Source organism: Harpia harpyja, chromosome 20 (genome assembly GCF_026419915.1).
Source record: "Harpia harpyja isolate bHarHar1 chromosome 20, bHarHar1 primary haplotype, whole genome shotgun sequence".
In the NCBI taxonomy this organism is placed as follows: Eukaryota; Metazoa; Chordata; class Aves; order Accipitriformes; family Accipitridae; genus Harpia; species Harpia harpyja.
The window spans coordinates 4,930,832-4,954,330 of NC_068959.1; the positions used below are offsets into that span (position 1 = coordinate 4,930,832).

Consider the following 23,499-nt stretch of genomic DNA (forward strand, 5'->3'; position numbering starts at 1 on the left):
AATGGTCAAGGGAGGATTAAATTGATCTGACCTCCAGTGGGATCAAGAAAGTAGTAACTATGCAAAACTGGTAAGCACTGGTGTAGTTCCATGTGCATAAAAATCCTCAAATATGTAGCAGGTAATGTCTTTTGTGTATGACGGTGCTGAAATGCAGCAATGTCTGGGTTGAAACACAAGTCAAATGGAACCATGTATAGCTGAATGACAATAGATTTCTGTAAGCTCACTGGGGAAATCTCTTAACCATAAGATTTAGGATGGCGCAAGATCTTTAATGTCTGTGCAGAGAAGACAAATTCTCTGTTGTTAAAAGCCTTACAGAAAAGGCCCATACAGAATAAACTGCACAGTACTCTGTTAATCTGAGTAAGAAAGGAGAAAGCTTGTGTTCACCCTGCCAGGTGGAAGTTATATAAACCTTATCTGTCACTGAAACTAACAGTTTTATAGGAACGTCTGTGCAAAACAGAGAGATATTTGAGAGGAATAGAAGAATGGTATAGTCCAGTATAGGAGTGAAGGTGGAGCAAGGTGTTTGGATATGGATTTACATCCAGATCTGCAGGGCTTTGATTTGGATTTCTTCTAGTTGTTGCTTTTATTGGGTTATACTTTGCCCTCCTGCAGGCATGTAGCTTTCGTTAGATTCTATGCGCACCAAGGGGAGAATGCAATGTGGGGTACTTTTGTGTGTATGTGCTTGTTCTCTGCTGTTAAAATTAATAAAACCTCATTGGTTTTTTTTTTTTTTTTCAGTCCCAGAGGCTTTTATTGTGGTTACATGGTATTTAGGAACTGTATTTAAAATTAGATCTAGGAATAAAACTGTATACTGAGTTCAGTGCTCAGACATAGCAGTAAAAAACCAAATAAACGTGACCCTTTCTGCGTTACTAAAGAAACGCCTAATGCATCTGTCTGGACAAAGTGGAATTAACCCTGTTGATAGTTTTCTTGGAGAGAAAAGGCACTATTTACAAGACAGTTTAATGAACCATATTTGAAAAACGTCATATGGAACACTACTCACAGCTGTATTTAAAATGATTGGCAAAAGTATATGTCCTCATTTTTCGGCATCATATTAATCAGCAGGGGATAAGTTCTCTCTTCCATCCAGGTGCAGAGAATGAGACCCTCAATGAGAGCCTCCCCTCCATATTTTAAAAATTGGGTTTGGATGTGAAATTTCCTGCTTTCCTGTCCCTTGAAATGCTCAGAAGTAAGAGGAGGAGGAGGAGTGCCTTCCTCACGGTCTTCGGGGATGTATACAGCAACAATCACCCAAATCCTGACGTAGGAAATCACCCAGCCCTCTTTCCCACCTCCTCAGTTGACAATGGAGAGCTTTCTGCTTTCTTGCTGGAGAAGGTCTCCAGTTTTCACCCTAGTTCCTAGACCAGTATGTAGCTCCCCTCATCTGTCTCCTTCCCATTTTTAAAAATGGAAGATGGCTTTTCCCCACACCCTTCTGATGGCCTGGGCAGTCCCTACTTGGTTATCTGGTGTGGGAGCGCAAACCTCTTCACGGTGTGGGGCGCGTTCACCAAGGGAGGGGAGCTCCTTGTCAAAAGAAATTAAGAAACCTGGGATGACTCCTGTGCCTTTGAAATGTCATTACTTTTGTAAATTGTAAAACCATTGACTCAAGACAGTCATATCCTACCCAGGGCTTATAAAAGCTGGCATTTGTTGGGGGGGGTGGGAGTGGTGTTACATTTTTGAGGCCAGTTTTATGGCTCTGTAACTCTCCTGAGCGCAGCAGCAGTGAATACTTGATTGCCGACCCCTCTGAAGAAGCTATCCCCAGCTTTCCTCACAGACGACATCCTCCCCAGCTTTCCTCACAGACACCCTCCCCAGCTTTCCTCACAGACACCCTCCCCAGCTGCCCATCCCGCCCCGCCCTTGGCTCCACAGCCCTTTCAGCCCGTCCCCGCGAGACCGACCGTTACGGCGACCGTTGGGCGCGCGAGCGGCCCCTCGCCTCGCCCTTTACCTCAGGCGGGCGCTGCCCGCGAAGCCGCGCTCCTCCCCCGCGCCGCCGCCGCTCGGCGGGTAGATGGCGCCAGACCTCGGCTGCTGGCCCGCGTACGCCCCGCCACCGCACACACACACACACACGCAGCCGGAGCCGCTGACGGCGTCTACTCGGGGCTCGCCGGTTCTCCGACCCGCCGCCCGAGCAGCGGCAGCCGCACAAAGGGGAGGAGGAGGAGGAGGAAGAGCGTACGGTGCTCGGAGCCCCGGCCGGCGGCACTGCCCGGAGGTAGGGGCTTCCTCTCCGCCCTGTCAGCCAAAGTTCGTGGAGCCAGCGCTGGCTGCTCCCGCGGGAGGCTTTACTGGGGTTTCGTAACGCTGTATTTTCCCCTGGCTGGTGTCTCTGCCCGGCCCCAGGTGACCCGTTTTATTTTTATTATTATTATGACTCTCGTTCCCCGCCCCTCCAGGCTGGGCGGGTGGGGTGGGTCTCAGCGCACCTGACAGCTCCGCAGCCAGAAGTTGGCGAGGGGCGTGAGGGGAGGCGAGCCCGAACTTGGGTCCCCTCAAACTTCCCCGCCCGAGAAAGCCGCCCCCGCGGCCGCTGCCGCCGTCCGCGCCCGCTGCCGCCGCCTCGCCGCTCCGCTCCTCTCCTCTCCTCTCCTTGCAGATGTCGGGGGTGCTGGTAATCGCTGCCTGGTGCTTCCTGCAAGTGGAGAGCCGGCATCCTGAAATCATCACGAGTAATAGCAATCATGGCAATTTCCTGGACAACGACAAATGGCTGAGCACCGTTTCGCAGTACGATAGAGACAAGTACTGGAACAAATTCAGGGATGTAAGTACTTCTTCGTTTACCGCGTACTTCTTGTTCGTTCCATTTGACCGTAGCATCCTTTCGATGGGTGGCTGCTGGCTTTTAGAAGCTGTGGGTAGAAGAGATGCAGCTTGGGCAACCGGTTGCTGCTTGTATGAAGGATGTTCAGAGCTGTTTGGAAGCTGGACAGACAGTCCTGGCATTCTTGATTACCCCATCGATTGGGGCAGCTTGGGCTCGGTGTCAGTCTCACTGAAAGCTTATGGTCTTCAATTTTCCTTTGGGGAGGAACTTTGAGCGAAGTTTCTGTGCCTGCTGCTTAAGAGGCTAGTTAACTGTAAAACGATGAAACGGTGTGTGTGTAAGAAGGGAATGTTTACCAGTTCAAGCCACAAGGTGGTAAGCAGTGAAGCTTTTTTTGCCTGCAGAGTTGGTGGAAAACATTTTATTGTCAATTCTGCTCATGGAGATCTTTGATGCTGGTATAGGGTTAGAGGAAGCAGAGCTTTGGTTCAGGTCTTTTTTCAGTCTGGAAAATAGGGGTAACTTCAGGATGCGTTATGACATGTATCTGTACAAAACAAATCATTTTCTTAAGCTTAAAATTAATTCTTGAATACCCCTAGTTTGAATACAATTGTGTGTATTAAGTCAATGACTGGAGAAAGAGAAATGCAACATTTATGGTAAATGTAATATTTACGGAGCTCCTTTTGCTTCTGTTGTCTATACGCTGAAAAAGCTTTCTGGGAGCACACAGAGAAACCCCTGCTTCAGTCTGCCCAAGACTGGATAAGGGAAACATTACTGTTAAATCACGAGCACATTGAGGTTAAGTGTTCCTTATTGCATGGGATTTGTGCACTGTGGCTGCAGTGTGACTCTAGGAAAGGGAAGAGTAGAGCTGGCTAGCAGTTCTGCAAGTACTATTCTGTAAGAATTTTTGTTTGTTTAGGAAGCTCTGGTGTTTTGTTAATATATTAACAAGTTAAACTTTGATGCTATACGTTTGTCTCTGTGGTCTTAACACTGTATCTTACTGTGCAAAGAGGAAGTCAAAGTATTACAGTTAAATGTGACCTGTCTCTGCCTAGGTCATTCTCTCTACATTTTTCTGTAATTGTGGTCATCTCTGTGTCTGAGAAATCATGCTGCTCTGAATCTCAATGTAACAAAGTATGGCCTTAACAATGGTATCAACAGATATGTCAGAATGTATATTTGTGTGCAGTCACTGTGATGACATCCACCTACTGGGACTGTTGAAGTTCTCATATAATAGGTGTCTGGAAAAGCCTATGCTTGTACAGTAACTACTATTTTATTAAGGGGACTTTATTAATAAACTTTATTAAGTTAATATGGATTTATAGATTTTTACCAGGCTCCAAGGGAATCTTTGTTAATATCTGGTTTAGTCTCCTGGGGAATGCAGGTTAAGGGTTTTACTTGTTAATTTCTACATCCAACTTGATGTGAGAATTCAGCAGCATTTGAAAATGGTAAATTGAATGGACTGCCAAATTAATCTGAAAACACGTTTAACTAGGGACAGATTTATAGCAAGGGACATCTTTTAACAGTCTCCTTCCAAATTGAGGCCTTGTATTAATCACAGTCCTTGACCTTAAAGTTTTTATTTAATTTTATGCCGTTATTCTTTTTTGAAGCCTGGAGTCATTGCAACTTGTCTTCTCGTCCCCTTTCCCTGATCTAACAAGTGCAATTGTCAGACAAATTATTCCTCTTCCTGTAGAAGGTGTTTGTAAAGATTACCTCTTTCATGTGTTAAGGTTTCACATCTGAAAATGTTTTTTTAGACTTTCTGAAAATGCTAACAAAACCCATAAAGCCTCAGAACTCTTTTCTATAGGAAGAATCATTTTATGGAAAAAAACCCCTCTTAACCAGTCCTCTGCCAAGCAAAAGCAAATAGTATAAATTTCACACAAAGTTTAGGAATCTTTCTTCCCAGCCATCTTAATGGTTCTATTTAATTACTTCAAAACTAGCATGTTATGAATACATATGATTATCCATGAAACCTTTTATGGGGCAAATTAACAGAGAGTGCTAATCATCTCCTACCTAGCTTTTTTTAAAAAAAAAAAAAAAAAAGTTTGCATATGTAATTAAGCTCTTAATAACTTGTCTTCAAGCAAAGCAATTTATTGCATCGTAATCTTCTGTGAGAGGTTCTGTGTCCACAGATGAAGACATGCATAGGTAGAGTTGCTGCCAATGTAGTAGGTACAGTAGAAACAGCACGCTTCTTGCATTCCGAGATGTCATTAGAAGAAATGTGGTCGTTGCTTCATGGCTGTGTTGTCGGGGATAGATTGTTAAAACATTTGTTAAAAGACTGCCTGGTGAGATGCAGCGTAACAGTATGAACTGCTATGTATGGGGTAGGCTAGCATTTCATTCATAACTGTTGAATTGTAGGGAAACTGTCTCCTCATCTTCCCTTCATTCCCAAACTGTAACTATATATACATCATTGCTAGATGAGTGGGTGTGGGCTTTGCATGGGAGGTGGAGCATAGAAGTGGTGTTTCAGTTAAAACCTTCTTGGGTCCGACACTACAGCTACTACAGAGCAGACGACCTAGTTCATTCCCTGTAAATCAGCAGAAGCAAGGTTGCAGTAATTATCATAATTACTTTTAGTAGCTTTCTGAATTTTATGTTATATAAATAAAATTGCACAATTATTTACATAACTGTGTCCTCATGTAGAGTAGGAGAAACACTGTCACGTATGGAGCTAAGATTTGATTGTTTTGGGTGTGGCCACTTTAAACTGTACATGCATGCAGCATAAACATCTGCATACACATGTGTGTATAAATCTGTTAAAATGTTGCAGTACTGTGTGGTTTTTTTACAGATGATATATAATTGAATATAAAATTTTAAATTGGGCTTCTCTCAACTTTTTTAGTTATTCTTTTCAAAATCAATTGGTTGGTCAGCCTTATTGAGCTATGTCCAATATGGCCTGATTTGAGAAGACAGCTATTGATCGGGTTTTTTAGTATGACCCATATTTCTTTTGGGCAAAGACAGCATGGTAGTTGCACTTAATGGCCCAGCAGTCATTACTTTTCTTCTGTGAAAGGACAGCACAGAAGTACACCTCATTTGAAGCCTAATCAGGCTAAATTTTTAAGTCTGACTGAATTTAATAGTGTGAAATGATGACCTGTCAACATTTTCAAAAGACCTCAAGGGATCTGTTTAAAACAATACTTTACAATACAATCTTTTCACATGATATGAACACAATTTGCAGAATATTCAAGTGCTCCATTTTTAAAAACAAGCAGAGCCTGTAAATGGATAGTAAGACCAATGTGACTGGTCTGTTGTGAAGCACATGCTATTGAAAATCTTGTATACTGTCTAGCTGTCCAGTATCAATAATGGTGTAATGTCTGATGTATTAATAAGCTTTTGTTACAATCTGAATTTGATATTCCTATCTGTCTTCCACTCCTTTTTCCTTGTCTGCCATGGGTTTTCTGTGTGACCAATGACAAAATCTTAGCTCTGTCTTAAGTCCCATTTTTATAGTTGGGGATAACAGTATTTCTCTTCCTCACAACTGTGTGTTGAAGCTGTAAAAAAGAAAGGACAGAGCTCAGGATCTGTGGTAATATGGAATTTATTATTCACCTAATCCATATATTGAAAGTGGCTTGATACATACTTGAGTAACTGACTAGGTCTAGTTTAGAAAGTATCTAAAAAATAAAACCTAAATCAGCATAATGCTTACTTTTTTCTTTTTCTAGTAATAAAGCTGGAGTCTGTAGGAAGGAACTGCAGCTATTTCCTTTGTACAGATTTGAGGCCTGGAAAAGCAGACATCAGGGATATGAGAGTCAAATTAGACTTTTTGATATTACGAAAACAAATGTTAAGGCCTCGATCTTTTGATCAAATCTATCGAAAGAGATCCCTTGGCTTAAGAGGAGCTCAAGCACAAATTCGACACCTGAATGTGAAGTGAATTCTTATGAGTCTTAGAAAGCATTTATAATGTGAATAGCCATACACATTATTGTAATAGGTCACACTGCAGCATCTCATTGTGTTCATAGAGGCTTGGCACAGAAGGCATAGAGTAAGTGTCCACTTAGTGTTAGGCCTGTCTTTTTAATCAAAATTATATGAGCAGTCTAATTCTATTACTTCTACTTGGAGTTATGTCTATTACATTATTAATGCTTATATATGAAAAGGTAATAAGTTCAACTAGCTATGGATTAAACTGCAAAAAGGAAGAAAAAAGTGAAATTAACTTGGAGGAGCTAGTATAAACCATACAAGGAATTTCTATGAAGTTGAAAGCTAAGAATCTTGGCATGAACTCTGGTTTCAGTGCATGTTTATGCATGGCAGGCTGCCAGACCATGTTCTGAGCATTAACTAAGCTGTTTCTCTAAATGTTATTGCTTACAGAGTTCCAGTTCAGGCTATCATGTTAAAACCCCCATGCATTATATGCCTGGAGATGCTTTGAGACTGTGCATGCCTAAGAAGCAAGGCATGAAATGTCATCATCTGTGTGTATACACTTCTCAGACTTACTGTGGATAAATAGTTACATATAACTATCAGCAGCGTGAGTAGTCATATATAAGTAGATTAGATTAGATATTAGATTTCCCAGGTTGGTCATAGACTACCATTCCCTGATACAACCCACTGAAGACACAATTTTGTCAGTTATTGAGTACATCACCTTTCTGAGCCTATGAGTTCCTCCTCACACCTGATCAGAAGTGCAGTGTTAGGTGATAAAGAAAATACAAGGCTAGGAACTGGGGGACCTGTATTGTTCCAGCTTTGCCACTGATGGATTGTTGGACTTTGGGCTGGTTCTTCACACTTCTTCACTGCTTTTCCCATTGTTGCACTTACCTTTCTCTGATTTGTTTAGCCCAAAATTAGAAGTGTGGTAGTGAAACTTGATAGCAGAGAGTTGGAAAACATGACCAGTACTGAGAGGGGTTGGAATACCAAGCAGGCAGAATTGGAAGACCTTGGGAACTCAAGTAATAGAAATAAAATGAAATTTAAAAGTACAAAGTAGAAGGTCATGGAATTGAGAGCTAACACAAATTTATTCTGGGTCCTGGCCGCTCAGCTTGAAATAGATTAGAGGGAAAACCTGTGTACTTTTATTGATTTGCAGAGTTATTCTAAGTAACAAAAGTAATGCTACTCTGAGGAGAGCAAATATATTGTAGGAATGCATAAAATGAAAGATCTCTGGTTCTGTTGAAGAAATAAAATTGTACAATGTATAGAAGAGAATATTAATTATGAATACTGTGAGCACTTCTGATCACTGAAATTCAAGAAAGACAAATTTTTCTGGAGTTGGTGAGCCAAAGGCCTTCCAGCATCATGGGGGAAAAGAGCCTGTTTTAAAATAATATACTATACTAGTTTACTCACACAAAGCTAATTGTGTAAGAGTAGATTTGCTAGAATGTTTATTGAGAGGGACAGCAAAAGCTGCCTTGCGTGAAGTTGAGATAAAGAAGTAAGTGGATAATTGGTGACAAAAATAACCTTATTTCTGAATTTAAGAAAAAGGTTATTATTCGATCCACAGTTATGTTTTAAAAAGTTATCTTAATAAGCACTTCAGTTTCAATATGTAGGTTGTATGTTAACAAAAAAGATTATGATGTAATAAACTGTAATAAATGAACCTGGATTTGGGGATTTTAGAGGCCTTGGAGTTTTATATCACATGTGTCTGTCTGTTAAGTTTAAAGCCCCTAGCAGGTGGTTGTCTTGCTCCCTATCCATACAGCTCCTAGTGTGGTGGAACCTGATCTGCGATACCCAAGTATCCCCTGACCCTTTGGGATTTTTGAGCTAACAGTTGATTTGTGTAGAGTGGGTTCTTTCTGCTGTCTCTGCCCTGGCAGATCCATGCCTTCAACGTGATCTCGCTACCAAGGACTCGACCAATTTCAAGATACCGCCTGATAGGCTAGATGCTAAGGGGAAGCTACTTAGTTTGGGATTGCATTTTCTTTTTCTATGTTGTATTTAGGTCTACAGGCAGAATGAAATATTTTTCTGCCAACAATTTATTACCAGAACATCACATTTTCTACTTTCTACTAGCCTCAAATGTAGGCACAGGTTTTTCTGTGATTCAGTGATCAATACATTCAATATATATATTCCTGGAGAAACCATCCAGGCCCTGCTAATTATGTAGTAGTGAAGATAGTCATAAGGAAGGTTACAGTACACTTGAAGAATACCTACTAGTTGGGTAATGGATGTACCCGGTCAGTAAAGTGGCTGGGTTATGTGATGGGACAGAGGCACCTCAGGCTTGCTTCCCAGGAGATTATCATTGCAAGCCCACCTTGAGATTTAAGTGAAGATGAAGATTGTGTGTATGGATTCCAGTGGGTCTGGACTGAAGTACAACAGAGTTGAAACGTGATTTATAAGTCTACCCAGACATTCTTAACATAGGTTGTCTCTTAGGGCAATTCTTAGTCAACAGAAGGACAAGGCTGGAATATAAATGTGATTGAAAAGTACAGCTGAGATGTACTTGCCAAAGCTGCATGAAGTTTAAAAGAATAGCAAAACATGAGACTGAATCTGTGCAAACGTAATTCATAATCAGCTTCTTACAAACAGAAGAGGTATGCTTACTAAAAATGCCCTTCTCAAACTTGACACTTTCCTTCTGCAGTGGACAAGGGGAAAAATAATGGCATTTATGTCAGAATAATTAACTTGGCAGGTACAGAGAGCCAGCTTTTTGTAATTAACTGACACTTATCCAGCTTCCCTGGGAATTACCTAAGACTCCAAAGCTAAATAGGTCAGTAGAAAACTAGCATGTTAGTTTCTGTATTATATGTTTCAAATTATAACTTGAATAGTTTCCTCACTTACAAAAATGTTCTGTAGACTGCAGTCACAAATCATATCCCTGCTATGGAATTCTGTAGATTTGAAGTTTTCATTAATATGTTTTACAGGTTTTTAGAGTAACCATTCTTGTATTCTACTGCTTCCTGCTCCCCCCCCCCCCCCCCCCCCATTTTATAGGATTTCTTTTCCATAGGGGCTCTCTTTATTACAAATTTAAACTGCAATTTTGTCAGATTCCTGAGAGGTGAATCTTCTGCTACATTTCTGGATGTAGACTGTATGTTTTAAGAGTTGCAGTGGGAGCTATAGGAAATATAATGATGTGAAGAGCATGCTGCACCTTTGTAGAGGACAAAAGAGAAATCTTTTGTTTCTTGATGAGCATGAGGTTAAAAAGGAATAAAAAAGTGGAAGAGCCAGTTTTGATGTATTGCAATGTTAGCACAGGGGTGGGTGGGGAGAAAAAACAGCAAGTCAAAACCTGATACACAGTTGTGGGTTAGATTTTATTTATATATTTGTCAAAACTCACTCTTGTAAAAGGAAAAAAAGAGGGGAAAAACCCACACAAATGAGCCCTGCGGCATGTCAAACCATGTCAGTGTAATAAAAAATGGGTGGATTGAAAATAGTCATAGGAGGCTGAGTTCTGATGTCTCTTAGTGTAACAACTGTTATTAGGCTCAAGTATCCATGGGTAAATGATACTACTTTTATTTAAGGTAAATTGTCCAGGATTAGGGTTGAGAAAATCAGGCTCATTATTCTCAAGTGCCAAAAGTTAAAGCTTGGTTATGATACTATGTTTTGAACATCAGGGACATCATTGCCTTTTTTTGTCTCAGATATTTTAACTGTTTGCTCTATGTTTATGGTTTTAACCAGCAGGCTAGAAATACATAATTTCAGTCAGCACATCTTTAACAGTGTATGCATTTTTTGAGAATAAAATACGAGACTGTCCGTCTGAATTTGGGGTGGGGCAGCTGAGCTGCTTTTACAAGAGGCAGGACTTCATGAGGGAAATGGAGGTCAAATACTACATCTAAGGTATGAAAACTCTTTTCTTTTTGATAACATCTGTTTATACAAGGGCTGTCTGATTATTTCTTTCCTTGTGTAACCAAAAATGAGATTCGTCCAAAAGAGCTGTAGTCAAGTCTTGGTTATGTTGAAGGTGATGACCAAATTCTCAAAGACTTTAGTGAGGCCTGAGTTTGATTCCCATATTCTGCATCTTCCTGTTCTCTTAGACAAAGAACAACTGTACGTGAAAAACCAGTTAGATTAAACAGTTCTCTTTGGCTTTTGGAGGACATTACATAATTGGAAAAGGCTGAAAGATCAGTTGTCTGGCCAGCATAAATAGAAGAAGCTCCCTCAAAGTCCCTGGAAGAATCAACCTATCTGAAAATCAAACATCTGCAGTCTACAAAGTACACATTTTGTAGATTCCAACCAAAATAAGAAAGGGGAGTTGAAACATAGCAAAGTTAAGGTAATGCTGCTGCCTCCAGTGTGAATTTCTGTACTTCCAACACTTCACTCTGTTTCAGCTTTACACGGGGCCTTATTGCTGCTAAGTTACCAAGCCTTAATTCTGTGCAAGTAGTCTGTCATCATCAGGTAGATAACTCCAGCAGTTATCATTGGTGGATTTGCCGTTGCAGGTTGGCAGCTAAAATTGAATTATACATTTGGACTGAACACCTAAGGTCTAATGAGTTTCAAGGCTAAGATATGATTCAAAATTCAGTTTACAGATAAATTGCTAAGCTACTGAATAGAGGTTTTGGCAGGGAGTAGATTGGTCTTTATCTGTCACTTCTATAGCTTGGTTTGTAATCCAGGGTAACAGAAAATCATTCTCATTAAATAGGTACAAGGGGGCATCAATTAATTCTGTGATCTTAGCTGTCCTCTTAATGAACTTAGTGTCATAAATCCACTTCACTGATTGCTTTCTCCTGGGCAGACAGAAAAATACTTTATTAAAAATTACTGATAGAGTAACTATATTCAGATTGGTTTTCAAAAACGGTTTCAATCATGGCTTACAGTTGAATTCTGACTGACACTGGGATTGATAGAGGCAGTGATACTTGTCTGTCTATGCAGGTTTTCTTGAAACTGTCTAATCAGGAAATTCAGCTGTGTGTACAATTTCATTTGAAATATCACAGCACATTCTGTGAATAGTTTTTATGTGCTTTTTAGCTTGGACATCTGTGTTTGCCCTTCCTTCCCTGAGTTCCATTGGCTATTCAGAAGTCTATTTCAGCATTGTCTTCTAGTGTTTGTATATTCTCCTCTCTGCCTTTCTCTTCAAGTTGTAGCAGTTAGACAACTTGAACCTGAACAGAAGGTTGAGGTAGAGGTAGCTGCAGTCACTGGAATTGGGGTGGGGAATGCTTAAATTTTAGAGAATGGAATGGGCAGGAGGCTGAAAATTATAATTGCAGGATTGAGAAGAAATGAGGCGAGTTGGTCGTTCAAGGCAGTGAGTGGAAAACATTGTTTTTAGAGTAGTGTTTCTGGGTGTATTAGGGTTGTTGAGGTTCTTTGTAGAATTTGATTGCAACTGGTAAATATTAATAAAAATCAATTTTAGAGAATTCAGAAACGCCTGTCATTTCTTGTTTGATAACAAGAGTCAGCTGGACTTTGAACACGGATTTCTAGGAGAAATCTGTTAGTCTTCCAGGACTTGCGTATGCGCCGATACCTACTGTACTGTAAGCACTCGTACTCCTTGCTCGTGCGGGCGTTTTGCTGAGCGTGTTGTGTCATCCGCGGCGCTACGCGCAGGGGCAGCGCAGGAGCAGCGCAGGGCAGGCGGCCCGGCCCGGCCCGGCCCGGCCCGGCCCGGCCCGGCCGTGCGACCCGCCGCGCGACCCGCCGCGTCCGCCGCGCGGAGCCCGTCCGGCTCGGAGCTGTCCAGTGCTGAAGCCGCCCTCGGGTCCCGGGCTGCGCAGAGCGGGGGAAGGCTCCTCCATCTCCTTTAAGAATTCCGAAGCTTTTCGTGGCTTGCTTTGCTACGCCTCAAAGCGCTTTTCCGGTGTGGTTAGGCCTACGGAGATGTATATCTAGATGAGACAGATGTGGAAGCAGAGGATAAAGCTAGTTCAGAGTTATCCATCAAGCTAATGCCAGATGTAACAACAAAACTTAGGTTGTTTAAAAGTCCCAGAACAGTGCTCTTCTACTGAGCTATGTACTGTGTTGGAATACAGAAAGACAAAGCTTAACAGGTCTGTATTCTTCCTTTGGATATATCTGCCAGTATCTGACAGCAAAGTTAATTGGGTCAAATTCATTTCTTTTTTGATAACATAAGCTTCGCTCAATGTATATAAGAGATAAATTTTGTTCATTTCTTTCCTAAGTGAAGTCAGGGTAACCAATCTTTTTGATGCTAGCTAGATGTTATTTATTTATTTATTTATTTAATGCTAGGTTGGTACATCTCTAGTTTGATATCATTTTGATGGGGGACTATGTATTTCCTGTTAAAGCAGAGATATTAGGCAAAGCAGATTTCCCGTATCTTGGTTTATTTCAATGTTAAACTACATCTGGTGAAACTGGTGACTCTCACGATTTTTAAATCTACTGATCTTTTTAAAACTTGTTTCATATGGCTAAAAAAGAAATTGTGTCACATAAAAGAACACTGGAGTGCTGCATTCAGTAAGAATATCTGTAGGCACAGGGTAATTAGTGATTTAAATACAGAATTATCTGCCATATTCCTTAAACACAACCATGAATCTCCACATTATGGTTCACTCAGGACAACAGCATCCAAAAAGAAATCACGTCACATTTAATTAGGGTAAATACAAACTTGAAAAATACAGCACAACTGTCGGTTATGCATATAACTGCAGTTCCGGAGCATGAAGGAAACTGGTAAACCAGATATATTTGCTCATAAGGAAGCATATAGTAATTCAGATCAGTGGCCACAGATTTATTAGTCTCTTCACACTTATATAACAAAGTTAAGTTGGATATAACAAGACACTTAATGGTTTATTTTCATTGGAATATGAGGCAAGATGGACTGAAATGATGATCCTTATGTGACACAAATGTCTATTTTTATATCTAGTCTCCTTTTCTTTCTATAAAGCCTTTGGCTCTTCTCATGAAAAGGTGCTTTGTGTCATATGCATGTATCTTATCTTAATAAATGTTAAAATGATTGGCAGAGCAAAGATTTTGTGGCTTGTAATGAACTTCTTATAACCTGAGATGAAAGGTAATCTTTTTCCCCCAGAGATACTGCTGTTAGAGATTGTGAGTAAGCATTTCCTATCCAGGTGCAATGCCTTGTAAAAGCGAAAAGAAGACTGAACACAAGCGCAAAAAACTTTAATGGGTATAAATGGACAATTTTTGAGCATTCATAAAAAGATAATATAGACAATTTTAGAACCATTTAAAAATATATTGAAACTTCCACTTCTAAAGCAACATCTGCCATCACAAATAGTCCTGGCTCTGTATGTAAAGGAAAAAAAAATAATCCAAACTTCTTATGGGCCTTATTCTGCTATCACTATTTTCTAAAGTAGCCGCAGAACCTCAGCATTAGTTTTTGTTGAGATATTCCATCCAGGGTTTAATGGCAGAATATGACCCTATGTAATCAAGAATGAGCAATATTCTATTGCAGCAGGGCAATGTAAAAATAGAGATAGATGTGACGTGCTCAGTATGGCTGTAGTTTTCATTAGTAGTGAAGGAAGCTGCTAACAGGAAGCAATTTTGAAACTTACCTCCATCATTGCAAAACTGTTACTGATATATCGGGGATGGTACAGCTGATGTGTTCCATCCAGAATGATGCAAGACTGTCTGTAAAATTTGAACTCAATAAGGAGATATGTAGATATAAAATAAGGTACTAAGCTGAAGCCTTAGGGCATGGCTGATTTTAAAGCTGAAGCTTCCTGAAATTAGGAGTTACTGAAACTGCAATGATGGAATAAATGTCTTTTTTTCAGTCATTCCTTAAAAAGAGAAACTACAGGTGCAAGCAAATGAAAAAAAAAAATCAACAAAAAACCCCCAGACATACAATCTGTGTCATAGGCAACTGAATACTGGATTATTTAGTGGATCCAGCCAGAGGAGTCATGGCTGAGATGCAGATATGATCAGTTAGGTGAGAAATCATGGTTGGAACAATCTTTTCTAAAGCCCAGAGATCTTTCCTCATGGAAAATGCCTGGCAGAAAGAGGAAATGAAGGCCATGACATGTGTGTCTTAGGTAATGAATTTATAAACACAGAATAGGAAGGAGATAGATAAGGAAAAACATGTTCTGCTTCATTAGAGAGGATTCCAAAATGGTCGGTTGATGATGGTGTTAGGGTCAGAGGGAGAGGAGAGCAGGAAGGGATTTAGAGAGTATGCAACTGAAAGTTAGCTGCTGATCAGTATCCTGCATGACCCTGACCTAGGCAGCAAGTGTTCTTGTGAGCAAAGCTACTGGTAAGCCCCACTTAAGAAATGTGTGTGATTCTGGGCGCAGTTGTAAAGATTGTCTTGTCGAGTATACACAATACATTTTGGACTCCAAGCAATCACCACGGGCTTATTGCCAGATGAGAAGCTATAAACATCTGCCCTCATGTGGTTTTCCTATTGTGTGACTTGTGTGTTGTGTGGCGGGTGGTATTGCTTTTAATTTGAGATAAACAACAAAGATGCACTGTAGAAAGAATACATGTACTTTAATCACTTTTTTTCCTTGCAGTGTAGTTGTGGATATCTGTAGCATTCATAATTAGCAGAGGAACAGATGGCAAAAGCTTGTTTTAAAACAGAGCATCCACTGAGTGATCATGTGCTGCTGCAGACTTATTTGGGAAGCTGTTTGCTCTGTTCCCTTGGATGGTGCTCTAATACAGTGGTGCAGGAGTAAAGTAGGAAAAGAATTTGTAACAGTTGGTGTAATTCAGCGTGTAGGACATATATGAAGCATGGAAAACATCTAAACTTTCAGAACATGTCATGGATGCTATTGTCTCATGCTGCACAAGGATGAATTTCAAGCTTTACTGTCCTGCATAGCTGAAACCTGTTAGGTATGCGTTCATATATAGGGTAAATATACCAAAATGTCCATAAGATTTCTCCTTTCCCCTGTCCTTATTTCTGCACAAAAGGGAACAATTCTGTTCTCTGCTCAAATTTTGGTAAGTATTGTACTGTAGCTTACTTTAAAAAAAAAAAAAAAAAAAAAAAGAAATACCCCCCCCCCCCATATATTTTGCTTGTGTGCTTCCAAGATTAGCATTGTGCTGCAATTTTTCAAAGCTAGAAAACATGAGAGGATTTTGTCAGCATTTCACCATGACACTTGTTTCACATAGAAAGCCAGAGGGCAAAACAAAGTGGTTTCTTTTGGTCCATGTAATCTTTTTAGAAAGCAGTGGTAACCCTGCAGGCACAATCACTGAGATTCGTATGAGGTAATGTTCAGAATGATGAGATCTCACATGTAAAGGCTGATTGATTAGTTGTGTGATTCCATTCTCCAAATTAAAAACTTAAAAATATTTGATTTTAAGGAGAGGCAGGAGCAAGGAGAACAGAAGGTTGCTAAAGAGAAAAATACTCTAAATATGTTTTTCATCAATAAAGTAAAAATATTGTATCCTCTGTTCCAGAGGAGCTGGATGGATTATTGCAACCATCCAATCTAGTCAAGATCACATTTTCTTTTTTAAAAAAAGAAAAATGAACCCATGTTGAGATGTTTATCTCTGTGAGATGACCTGTATTTACCTTCAAGTCACAGTGAATTGGGTATTCTCTTAGTCTGTGAAACTATTTTATATCACTCTTTCTCCCTGCAGACTCTGTGGATGCAGACATAAAATACTTCTGTGAAAACAGTGGTGCCATTCCCTCTATGTATAGAATATTTGGGGCAGTATCTGTAATAGTCAATGAAATGATCTTTGATAGCTCCTATTTTTCTCTATGTGCTGAACTATAAATTTAAATCTGGTGCGAACTGTTTTCTTTTTTCATCATAAACTTCCTGTATCTGCTCACAATAAGTAATTCACAGAATAAACATGTAGTTTTGTGTTTGCCTAGACATCTTTCTACTCTCCAATTTTCATATAAAACTGACTCAAAATTTTTCTAGTATGAAAATTAAAGTTTCCAACAGTGCCGGTTTCTTCGCTGACAAGATTGAATGAATTGTTTGTGCTTATACGGTTCAGTTGACATTTTTTTAATTTTTTAATGTATTTAGATTGTAAACTTCTTGGGGTGGAAACACTTCTATGTGTTTTTTCATGCAGAAGCCAGCTCACTGGGGACTGTCATCTTTGCAAGGGCTGCTGACCAATACAAATTTTATAATACAAATAATTAATCTTCATCACCAATGGATGTGGTCAGTAGTAAAACTAAATTTAAAACATCCGCATCGGTATGGGGTCTTTTTTTGTTGACAGTCTCTGTGTCTTCTCAGTATGCTGCTCTTGTTAAGAGTGTTTTTCTCAGACTAGAAACAAACTTCAGCTAAGTTTATTGAAAGAACATCACTTGCACAGAGTTCGACTTTTCCTGGGCCCTGTGTATTTTCCCTTTCTTCTTGTAGACCTCATAAAACTAGTTCAGGTTCAGGAATAGCCTCTTCTAAGTTAGCTGAAGTATTTTCAATTTAGTATTGAATGAAGTATTTTCCATTTGGAGATTATCAAAACAGTCACGAGCATTATGTTCTTGGGTAACAGCATTCTAGTCATCTAAGTATTCAGCTACAAGAGCTGCAAAGGCAATATAATTTCAGTTGCTCCATAACAGAAGTAAGCCTAAGCTGTTTCAAACTTTAGTCAGAAACACTTCCTTGACCAAGAGTTTTCAGAAATTATTTAGCTTATTTTACAACCACTTGAGCCAAAAGGTTCATGAGCCATAGGAACTTTGCCCAGAAGAGTTCCACTCTCTCCCTTGTCTTTGAAGCTAAGTCAGTGAATTTTTATGATGCCTTTTCTCATAGCGATTCCTGAACACCAGATCAGTGGCTCTTAGTTGCATGTTGTTGCGGGGGGATTTAAAAATGAGAGGGGGAGGTCGGATTGCTTAAAGAATCACCTCCAATTGTATTAGCAATAGAAAAATGATTTAACAGAAAGTTGTATAAAAGTCAGACTTCACAGAATTTGATGGCAAGGTTCACTCTATTACTTGGTACGTGGATGAAATGCACACAGGAAAATTAAATGAGAATCAAACTAAACTTATGTATATAGGGACCGAAAGCATAATAGGGTAAAAGGGAATGTGGGAACGGGTAAGGGAGACCCTCCTGTTGAGTCATGAGGTTCAGAGAAGACCCCCTTGCTTTCTAAACTCCTGTCAGAGTCTAGATGTGGATCGACTCCTAGTCCCAGACTTGGTCAATGGTTTATATATAAAGGGATTATGAGTATAATAGCAGCCTAAAATTCATTCACAGTTGAATAAAAATCATGACAGTAATTTAAGTATAAATTTGAAAGTATTAACTTATATTTTATAATATACTTGTTATAACATACTTATACTTGCTATAACTTACTGTAGACTGTTCAGGTTAGTACATGTGGGTGCATAAAGACACTAAGAGAAATACATAAAAGAGAGTAAAAGAGAGAGAAAAAGAGGTATACCTGTTAAAAATTCCCCTCGAGGTCAGTGAAAATATTCATGTCGAATGCTTTGGCATTTGTCTCAACGGGCGAAGGGTCAAGCCTCAAGGAGCGAAGAGAATCAGCGCAGGTTGTGTCGGCTTTCGGCAACAGACGTCCGATTTTCACAAACGGGAAAGTCTGCGAGCTCTGAGATGCGTCCCACTCAGAGGGAGATGCTGGTCACAGCCTGCTGTGGTCCAGGATAGCTCAAAGGGCCTCACTCAGTACTGCTGTTTATAGGTTCAGGAGATGATTGACTTTTGTCATCAACAAATTGCTAGAATCCCAGCTGCACTGGAAAATTCTGAGACTGTTTGAGAATAACTCAAAACATAAATATGGGATGCTCCAAGATTGTCAGGGGAGGATTATAATGTCTTGAGGCTGTTATGAGAACAGGCTGCAGGTTGTTGTGAGACCTGGCTATCTCTGCTCCTGTTGCCCCTCCTGTGCCGGGCAGCAGGAGTCCTTGAGACGCACAGCATATCTCCCTGTCTTAGCTGTGTAAGAGTTCCTGGCACAGCCAAGGGTCGCTTAACTGCCTGACTCATTACACGTATGCTAAGGCCTAGCGAGCCTTCCCAAGTTTGTAAATCAGCCTGGAGAGGGGGAAAGAAATGCACCACCACACAAATTCATGGCTTCAGAAGGTGATGTTTCTTAATTGTTGAAAGTATGGAATAGCAAGACAAAATGACTTATCACTCAGGATCTGAAGTTACTGCAGCAGTGCTACTTGCAACTTCAACTGTCTTGAAAGGCTGAAGAATTACATACCATTCCCTATAATGATAGGGCTTACCACTGCCTGCTGAGTGGCAGAATTGTTCCTTTCAGGTTGGACTATAACTTGCACTAATGTGACTGTGCAAAAAACTGAGGAAGAAATGAAGACCACCTAACCTGCTCTCTCAGTACTACTGGCAGAGTAGTACTTAGGACTGTTTATTGACTGGCTGCAGATACTTTGAGAAAGCATGGGGGACATACCACAAGAAGGTACAGAGAGTTGGAGACCTGACTTGTTCTTTTTAAAAGGATCATTAAGTTACTCTACACAGCAGTAGAACATGAAAAATATGCCTGCTATGGTGCTATAGAAAACCACATGAAATCCCATGACAGGGAGTAAACAGCTTATTGTTAACAATTTGGGGGAATGACAGGAGGGAAAATAAAAAGGAATTTCGTAAAGCAAATTTTCACTTGCTGCCTAGGGAGTGTTTCTTTCTGGGGGAAGGGAGAATGCAAGTTGTTGCTCACTTTTGATCCAAAACAGTGTTTATAGAGTGAATTCCTGATTTGGAGGAACGGCTACCTTCCTGCGCTTTCTGGAAAGGCAAAGGCCGTGTTAATTCAAACCATGTAACATTTACACCCTGCTGTGACATACAACGCTTTCTCCTCCCACCTCCTTTGCATATGTCAGCAGCAGTGCTAGGCCTTTGCCTGCTTGTCATTTCTGAGCACTACAAATCCTTTTTACTGGGCCTGTACACAGAGACCACATATGTAGGAGGTGGATAGTGACTTCTATATTCCTGCACAGAACACAGCAACTACCTAGCCTTTCATCTATGTCTTCCAGTTCATAACTCCTTGTAAACCTGACACAGTTTTCAATTCTGTGCTTAGTTAAGGGTGCTTCTATTATCTTTTGTTTTCACATGCACAGAGCATGCAAATAGGAAAAGCTAGAGTGCTACAGGACTAGCTCCTCCTTCGTTTCGGCCCCATGATTTGTGTTACATAAATGGTTTTATTTTTATTTTCAGCTTTCACTTTCTGAAAAGCAAAGCCAAATATATGGATTTTTAATCTCTAAAGTCTTGTTTGTACCCTACTGAATATAAGAAAAAGGCGGCTGTTTTCCAGAGATAGACCTTAGATCATGCTTCAAAAATTCATAGTAAATTCCCAAAAGTGAAGCAGTGGGAGCTATTGCTGTAATTTGGATAATAAAACCAATAAGAAAATGCTAGACTAAAAGTCATGGCCAGCCTCACTTAACAAATGAAATGGCAAACTACCAGCCAGTGTTAAAAAGAATATCCAACTGATGCTGATTTTATCCCTGTACAGTTGGGCTCCTAGATCGGTGCCTGAGAGAGCGTTGATACTTGGCTTGGGTATGACTGCACGTAAGTGGACTAGGCCACTAAATCTTTTGGCACTTCTGACAACTTGATCCCAGGAGAGCACTGGGATTTCTGCTTGTCTCCGTTGAGTAGGATGGCTGCTCTGGGAAAGGAATCCTAATGTGCTTGAGACCTGAGTGGAAAAGATCCACTGGCATTTTCAAGTACTTCAGAAGTTCTGACAGTATGAAGCACTAGTGTCCCTGTTACTGAGATCCTGAGGGTAAAAAAAACTGAGGTTAAAACAAAGAAACAACCAACCCAGATTAAAACTGGCTCTAGCAGATTGTTTGCATGAAAATTATTCAGACTTGGAGGCGATTAATTCAAACCATTGTCTAAGATGTACAGTTTTAAGCCTAAATATAAGCCTGTTTGGGTAAGTTTTACTGTTTATTGTCATTGAAAAATCTGTAGTATTTTTCATCAAAAATGTTTCAGGAATCTGCATGCTCATTTTATAAAGATGTCATCTGTAAAATGAATTTACCTTGTTCTCGAAGAGCTTCTTTGTCATCAAAGATATATTCAGGAGCAAAACAAGCTGCTTTTATTACTGTTGTCCTTGCTATCAGCTATGATACTGTTTTAGCTTCCTCTCAGAAATAACTGGTATTCCGTCTGTTCTTTTGCTGTACTTTGCAGTGAGCCAGGCTGTGAGGTAATCCCTTGTAACATGTTGAACTCTCCTATGGAACTAATAGAGTGTGATAACAGAGGCCAAACTTTCATGATTTCTAGAGATGCAAATTTTAATGTGATACTAGAGCTGAAAAGAGTCTTTGAGAATGGAAAATGGATGTTTTCTACCTCCATTTTGAAGTGTGGTCTAAAGTAAAAACGATTAACAGCCCTTTATTTTTCTTTCTGGTGGCCAGTTCTCTGACTTTTGCCAATTTGGTGACCATTTTATACTCAAGCCAAGTGTCTCTGAAAAACAGATAGGGTATCTTCCTGCTCCACGCAAGGTTAACTTAGTATTTCTGAAAGGGCTGTTACTAGTATAATTATCCTTCAGGCAGTGCTCTCCGCCTTTGGAAACGCTATACTGACATTTAAAATCCTGTATTTGAAATATTCATCAACAATATAGGGATAGGTGATGTGCTTCCTGAAAGAGATTTAGTTCATAAAGTATTTTGGTTCATGCCCTAGATAAGGAGATCTTAGTAGAATTAAAGCATCTTGGATTACAGCATCTAACTCTGGATCCATTTTGAATGAAAAGAGAATAGAGAAAATATCTCTGAAAGCTGTTGATGTGAGAAAGTGTCTCCTTGAATTGTCCACCTGTCCTGCTAGTTTCTTGATTAATTTGAACAGCCTTTAAAGCTGTAATGGCTCCTGGGGAGGAAGGGGGGAGAGTCTGCTGAGAGTCTAGATTCTCCAATAATCAATAAGCCACTAGATAATGCTGTTTCAGAGCTATCGAAATTACAGGTCTCTGCAGCCCTTTTCAAACAAGGACTTGGCTCTTGGCCTTTGCTTAAGACTTGACTGAGCACCTGTGGTGTCACACTGTTTTCAAAGTGTGTTCTTTCTGTTTTTTAAGGCTTTCTGCTTTGTCTCCAGATTCCCTGGAAGCCATCTACTCTTATTTATCTCTGAAGCTGACTTTAAGTAAGACCTCAGCTCTCAAGGAAAGAAAGCTTTTAAAGGATTTCTCATCAAAATGTTGTTAGCAAAGCATACTTAAAAATAAACTGCTGCTCTCCTTCCCTCCTTTCTAAAGTGAGCTGAGAGGACAACACCAGTTGAATCATCCGTCTGAGTCATGCAAACAGCTGTCATTGTTAGATGTAAAGATGAACTAAAAAGCTGTCATTTGCTTGGGCGTATTTTTATACTTGACTCACTTGTCCAGTGAAGGGGAGAGGTTTGTTTTTTTTTTCTTTTTGCCTCCTTTCACATGGAAAATTATGATGAAACCATGTGTTGTGGTAATGGCTATAAACTCTGCTACTGAAAAAGCTTTACAGAAATCTTCCACCTCAGAGCATCTGTCACTCTGAAAATCTTTTTCTTTTTGCACTTGTGCACAAGCTCTGTGAGGCCCTGTGTAGACATCCATGCTGTCATTCCCTCAAAATGCCTGGGCCTGTGCAAGTACCTTCTCCTCCCCAACTCTGTGCTGCCTGAAGTAATTCACTCTTGCATCTGGACTGTAAATATGGACTACACTCTCATCCCAACATCTAATACTTGACCCTCAGATTCATGGGGTTTTTTCCTTGCCCTTCTCCATCTCTCCTACTCTCTGTCGTTTTATATTTCTGTCTCTTGTAGTTGACCCTGCAGCACCTTCTTTACTTTGCACTTCTCAGGTTTTTTTTCTTTACTCTTGTCATCTCTGTTGTTCATCCTTTCTTTACTGCACTTTTCTAGTTTTAATCTTTCTCCTGTCCTTTTTTATGGGTATCTTTCATATCTTCTTCCATTAGCCAAGTCCTGTGAGTTTGCTACCAAATATTGCTAGCCAGTAAGTCACAGCAGCACGGAGCTATTTTATCCAAACTGATGATGATGTGGTCAGTCTGGTTTTGATCTTAAACTTGGCTCACTGAAAACTGGTGTATATTCCTGCACCAGGAATTCCTGCACTATGCACCGCGGGGTAGCAGTACTTGAAGAGTAAGCCAGTGCTGCAAGATGACACAACCCTGGCAAAACACAGAAGTGAAGAGACTACTTTAGAGTCCTAATTTCTCTAGTACTCTGTCCAACTTATTGTGAGCATTTGTTTAAGCTCTCTAATAACAGCTTCACAAAAAAAAAAGAGTTTTGAAAAACTGTCTAGTTTGTAACATAAAAGAAAATCCCTACTTCCAGTTCAAGGCAGTGGAAAGGAGATGAAGATGCAGCTACTCTTTATTGCTGTGTCTACCATAAAGCTTAACATCACTGACTTAAAAGGCTATTATCATT

The 23,499-nt window shown here is 40.1% G+C and overlaps 1 protein-coding gene across 1 annotated transcript in view; it reads left to right on the top strand.

Moving 5' to 3' along the window:
• The first annotated feature begins 2,120 nt into the window (after positions 1-2,120).
• SPOCK1 (SPARC (osteonectin), cwcv and kazal like domains proteoglycan 1) overlaps positions 2,121-23,499 on the top strand; it is a 326,245-nt gene continuing 304,866 nt past the window's right edge. The window contains exons 1-2 of the mRNA XM_052771960.1: positions 2,121-2,272; positions 2,654-2,821. Coding sequence (XP_052627920.1) covers positions 2,654-2,821 — 168 coding nt within the window. The 5' untranslated portion in view covers positions 2,121-2,272. The remainder of the gene's footprint in view (positions 2,273-2,653; positions 2,822-23,499) is intronic.